At 47.9% G+C, this 6,000-nt stretch overlaps 1 protein-coding gene across 1 annotated transcript in view; it reads right to left on the reverse strand.

The window, feature by feature from the left end:
* CSF2RB (colony stimulating factor 2 receptor beta common subunit) overlaps positions 1-6,000 on the reverse strand; it is a 30,867-nt gene that overhangs the window by 5,193 nt on the left and 19,674 nt on the right. Inside the window, exons 9-13 of the mRNA XM_006026006.3 lie at positions 5,512-5,657; positions 5,234-5,408; positions 4,325-4,415; positions 3,982-4,051; positions 1,233-1,333 (exon numbers count right to left, since the gene is read on the reverse strand). Coding sequence (XP_006026068.1) covers positions 1,233-1,333; positions 3,982-4,051; positions 4,325-4,415; positions 5,234-5,408; positions 5,512-5,657 — 583 coding nt within the window. The remainder of the gene's footprint in view (positions 1-1,232; positions 1,334-3,981; positions 4,052-4,324; positions 4,416-5,233; positions 5,409-5,511; positions 5,658-6,000) is intronic.

Genomic DNA, 6,000 nt, shown 5'->3' on the forward strand with positions numbered 1-6,000 from the left:
CAAGGGCATTTATGCAAGGCTATCTCCAGAGGGGTAGCCAAGAGAGTGTGAGGGCCATGTTTTTTCCTTATCCTTTCGTACATAGTAGAACCCTGAACTTGCACATCCACTCACTGGTGTCTCCATATGGCCACACAGAGGACATGCTGAGGTCAAACATGAGTTAAATGTTCCACCCCCTGTAACAGGCCATGATGCCCACTGGTGGCCGCTCAACCCCTATTCAGCCCTCATCCTCAGGCTAACTCCCCTTCACCTCCCCTGTCTTGCCTTCTTGTTCATACATCTTTGGAAAAGGAGGCTTCCCCAGGGATCCCTGATCCCATGTTGGTATTCAGGTGTCTCTACTTTGCTTTAAGGGCTCATAACATGGCTCCAAATGCCCCTTATACCATGCCTATACCTCGCTGATGTCACCATTTGCTAACTAGCTGTCTCTCTCTGCCCACACCTGGGCACTCCCCCAACTTGACTACTCCTGGGTACAGCCCTGGGTCCCTGAGCCCAATACTGTCTGTCCTCAAGCACAGGGCCCCTGCCCCTGACTCCACCCTTCTCTGGGCTGTCAGTCCCTGACCCTGATGATCTCCAGCTGTGGCCCTCCTCAGCCTTTGACCCCTCTTCTCAGGCTCTGGCCCTGCTCCTAGGTCAGTTGAGACCTCCAGACTCCCTAGCCCTGCTCACCCTTCCTGGGCTAGGAGTCCCTGACTCTGCCTCTCATGCCTTGTAGGCTATGGGTCCCTGACCCTCCTTGTTCTCATGACCATTTGGCTGTGGCCCTGCTATTCAGCCTTGGCCCCTACCTCTTGGGCCCTGGCCCCACTCCTGGGCCCACTGAGACCACTTTGCCTCCCCTTGTCTCAGTCCCTAAACCACCAGTCTGTTTACTGCAGTTCAGGTGATGGCAGGAGCCTGGGTGCAGCCCTGCTGCCCAGAAAGTCCTTGCATCTTGACTGCCAGGATTAGACCCCCCCACTCCAGCTCAGGCTCTGGGCTTATATCCTGCAAACCCAGCCCCCTTTTGGATCATGGGACACCTGACTGCATCCTGCAGTACCTGCAGACTGCTCCATCTGCAGTCTGCCTTCTCTTAAAATAGCAAGCACACCAAGCCTCCTGCTACACCTCCTCCCTGATAGAAGCAGCCATCACCAGGCATGCTGAGATCCTGGGGGCACTCAGGACATGCTGGAGAGCACGATCACCAACTCAGCAGTATACTGTTCACTCACCCATCCAGCAATTGCAGGGAGTTGGCCTGCTCCTTCACCAAATGGTTCTCCCTGTTGAAGTCTGGCAGGCTGCTGGGCAGTTGATTTCTTAATGATACCTTCTGAAAAGAGAAACTACAGTGGCAGCACACCCTCAGGAAGCAGGGATCCTTTGATAGCAAGAGAGAGCCAAGAGCAGTAGATGCAGGCAGGCATACACCAAAGGAAGTACTGCTCCTGGTGCTTCTGTCAGGTCTATTCTGTTCTTTCTTACATTTCCACATCACCCATCTCTGCCCTGTGTGTCATGCCGGGAAGCATGTGTAATGGCAGTTCTACTCAAGGAGTCAGCAGCAACTGCGTAGGCAGGTGCTGCTACTTCGTGCAATGGTAGCTTTGCCTTGCAGAGGCTGTAGGGAACACAGTTGGTAGGGGCAGAAGACAGAAAATCATAACAACATAGTGATACCCCACCCTATGTCCTGGGTGTTGGAAAGCTTTGGATAAGAAAAGGCATCTAAAACAAGTGACATTTGAAACTATGGGGTAAAGAAGAAGGTCCAGTTTTGGCTTTCAAATAAATTAAGTGATCAGAAATGGCCGGTCATTATGAAACAGCTGCTCCTCTGAGCAAAGCGAGGTTCCCAGTGACTTATCCCAAGGGTTAGTCCTAGACCCAGTATGAATTACCATATTTTGTCACCTACAACGCATGCCTTTTCTCCAAAAATCAGCCCCCCAAATTGGAGTGCACATATTAAGCCTGGAAGCTGGATTTGTTGCCCTAGAGTTGGAAATACCCTGGTTTGATTCATGCTCTACAGTGCAGCAGCTGTAGTATTGTTCAGGCAGCTGAGGGAGTCAATTGCTCATAGTTCTTCACTCTACAGGTGTCAGCCATTGTTTCTCTTTTTAAATCTAGATGGTCCTCTAATCAAGGTAACCTTTCTTAGGGTAATTCTGCTGTGTGCTCCTGGTCTTTCTATTTCACAGCCTCTTTAGTTAAGATTCTTCCTCTCTTTAACAGACTCTTTAGCTCTTTTCAAAATCATATATCCATCGCTTCTCAGCCTTTTGGCTCAGATCAAGTGTAGATGGGGGCATCCAAATCCCAAAACCTCTGGGCTTGAGCCTGCATGTGGGATGCCTGCCAATGGATTTGGGAGTATCTGAAGTCCTGGTGAGAGCGTGGGATGAAGGATGCTCCCCGGTTGTAGCACCATACACAGTGTTTAGAATGATTGAGTTCTGCCTGCTCAATCAATATGGTTTTTGGAATGATTGAGTTCTGCTCAGTTGGTATGATTTGGAACTGATTTGGCTAATTTGACCTGGAACACAAAATATATTATATAATATATATCTATAGCTATATCTATCTTTTTTCTTAATTCTACCTTTCAAAAACAAGGTGTATATTATATTTGGGAGTGTGTTCTATGTAAAAAAAAAAAAAAAAAAGTGTTGTTTTTTTGGAGCTAGGTTTGGGCAGCAAAGTAGTGAAGTTTGCTGATGAAACCATCTTATTTCAGTTAGGTAGAACTTAACAAAATTCAAAGACTCTCCAGGCGGGATTAAATGCATTGGGAGATTGATCAGCAGGAGAGAAAGAGGAAGTCCAGCTATGCAAAGTAATACACAGTGGCAAAAATAGCCATGGTAATTAAAGTGGGATTATAGCCCAGCACAGTATTGAAAGCTTGTCCTGTAGAGATGGCTGTTTCATCTCTACAGGACAAATTTGTGCATATGAGTATGGGAGGGGTGACCCCAATGCTTAGGATCATTGCCTAGTCCATGCTTTGCCTCAAACTTCCTGTGTGGCCTTAGATAAGTGACTTCACAGACTTCCACTCTATAAGGCAGTATGAGGATAAAACTATTAAAGACTGTGGGGCACACAGACACCACACAAATAGGACCAAGGAAAGGACCACAGGCAGACGGGGGAGAAGCATCAGGGATGAATTATGCCACCAGAAACAAGATCAAGGAGGGGAGAGGAGTGCAGGGATTATGTCTTCAGCAAGGGAACCTAGACAAGTTCCATCATCCTAGATCAGTCAAGTGTCATAGATTCATAGATGCTAGGGTTGGAAGGGACCTCAACAGATCGAGTCCGACCCCCTGCCCTGGGCAGCCCCCTTCCGTGGGCAGTAAAGAGTGCTGGGGTCAGATGACCCCAGCCAGATGCCTATCAAAGAGATGGACTGTTCCATGGGATGGGGCAGGATGATGATGACTCATCCAACTGTCTTATCCCTCCACAGCCCATAGGGGCAATGCCTACCCTGGGTCCAAGAAATCAAACACTATGCTGATCCTGCCTGGGAAATGTGAATATTGGGAGAAGATCTTTACCCTTAAAAATAATTGAGCACAGGACATTGAAGCTTGCATAGATCCTTTTGTCCTCTTGCACCTTGTGAGGTTCACCCAGTAACAGGTAATAAAAATACAGGTTGGGGAAAAAAATACTGCAGGATGAATAGGGAGACTGTGCGTGTGTGCGTGCATGCGGGCGGGCCCCTTTATGTCTAAAACCTCAGGTTTGGCCACTGAAGCATGGTGAAAGACAGAAGAGACCAAAGATCTTGTCTGCGGTATCCACTCTGCCCACAGCATCCTCAACAATTCCTGCCAGCTGGGGGTTGTGAGTGGACAGACTCCAGATTGGCTACTTCCCCTAGCAGGAAGGCCCAGGGCAGCCTGCCCTCCTTCCTCCTCCCTCTTCCCAGGTGCAACTCTACAGCGTGCAGCCCCCTCTTACCTGGAAGAAGCCCTGCAGCATGCGACTCTTGCTGGGATTGGGAATCTTTTCCTCCCATTTCTTCTTCTTGCTGCAACAACAACAACAGTGATGCAGAGTTGGCATCTGGTCTGTGGATGCTGGGAGGCAAAGGCTGCATCAAGCACACAGCCTTGCCCTAGGCCACCATAACACCATGGAGGCCCTGAACCTCCAGGACACTGCACTAACCCCATCTTCCAGTCACAGACAGAGCTCCCTGCTGTACCCCAGGGCTGAACTAAGGTGATCATGGAGGACATGGAGGATCACTCACTCTGCCATGGCCCCTGGAAAATCCCTTCACCAAACAGTACAGACTTACCTGAGGAGATATTTACAGCTGTACCAGCCAACTGCTACCAGCATGATGGTGAAGAATATGGCAATAACTATGAGTACATATGGTGCCAAAACTGAGAACAAAAAAGGAGAGAGAAAAATACTGAGACAACCCTTCCCAGCCCCCTGTTAGGACTATTAAGAAAGTAATGACATTTTTAGACTAAAAAGGAGCAAACCTAAGAATGAGAGAACATATCAGTAACATGAAGGAGAAGGAAAGGAAAGGGGAAAGAGATAGAGACCACAGCTACTATAATTCCTTGACACTTGCTCAAGCTTACAAGAAAGAAAAAAATCAACCTTTGAAGGTCTAGGAATGTATTTGGTCACACCTCCTACTTGAAAGCTTTGTCCCTCTGCTTAGATTCATGCATTTCCCTCCCTGGTGGTCCACTTTCAGGTTAACTTTGCTCACTAGGAATCACTGTGTGTCATGCCCCTTAACAGTAATTACCTTGATACTTCCAGGGTTTGCAGCACAGAGAAAAACTACTCATGTGTGTATAGGGGGGAAATGTTATGGCCAACTGATCTTCACCTTGCCTGGGAGAAATGGATCTAAGACAGATGCAAAACACTTTAATATATCACAGGACAACAATCCTTTTTGTGGCACCTTCCTCACCCTGATCATTCACTTCCAACCCCTGATTCTCACACTGTCCCTTAGCAGCGTCCTCACATCCATGGCTCCCATTCCAGTATACCCCATATTTAACAATTGAAGCATGGGGCCAGGCAGTAAGGAACCTCTGGGAAGGATCTTTGCTTGATTTAATATAGGGAAACCATGGCTCCCCCTAAGCCCCAGCCCAGGGGACTTTTCCCCTATGGACCACACCTTGTTTCTCAATAAAATCCCTGACATAGAACACCATGTCAGAGGTACCGTGCTCTGTTTTCCAGGTGTACTCCTCACTCCACTCGCTCCAGGTGCCATTATAGGCAGAGGATGCACGCACCCTTGCCCGTACTTTTGCCCTATAGCATGTTAATGGGTCCAAACTGCCCTGGCGAAGGACCAAAGGGGGCTCATCAATGCTGATGCTGGTGGGCTTGGCAATCTGAAGAGAGAAAAGGAGAATGGATTAAAGAGGGGAAGAAAAATTATCATTCCTATCCAACATTTCCCAGGAGACCCAGTCACCCAGCACCACAATCACCTACCTCCAAGGGCTGGTTTGCTTTCCAGTACCAGACTTCATAGGTCTGTCTTGTACTTTTATAATGTAGGGCATGTTTTACCCATCTCAGTTCATACTCCTGGTCGTTTGTTTTCGTCACCGTCAGGTTGACAGGTGCCGGCACCTTAACTAGAAGACAAAGAACATTTTGGGCATGTGTCCCCATACCCCTGTCCAAGTATCTTCCTGCCCACTCCAGCTTTTACCTGTTTACCCAGTTTTTCACTCCTCCAGCTTTTATGCATTCTGGGTGGCTGCCAAGACCAAGTTGCATTTTGTCTGAAGAAGGACAAGAATGGCTAATGAAAATGCTTCCACTTGGCACATCTCTCTCTACCTGCTCATTCCATACCAACTTTCTTCAGAGATCACTGAGAGCCAAGAACTCTAACTGCAAGGTGTCATACTGATCAGCTCTAAGACAAGCTCTATACAACCTAACAACTAGATCCAGCTCTCTTTAAAACACAGT

This window comes from Alligator sinensis, unplaced genomic scaffold (genome assembly GCF_000455745.1).
Source record: "Alligator sinensis unplaced genomic scaffold, ASM45574v1 scaffold215_3, whole genome shotgun sequence".
NCBI lineage: Eukaryota > Metazoa > Chordata > Crocodylia > Alligatoridae > Alligator > Alligator sinensis.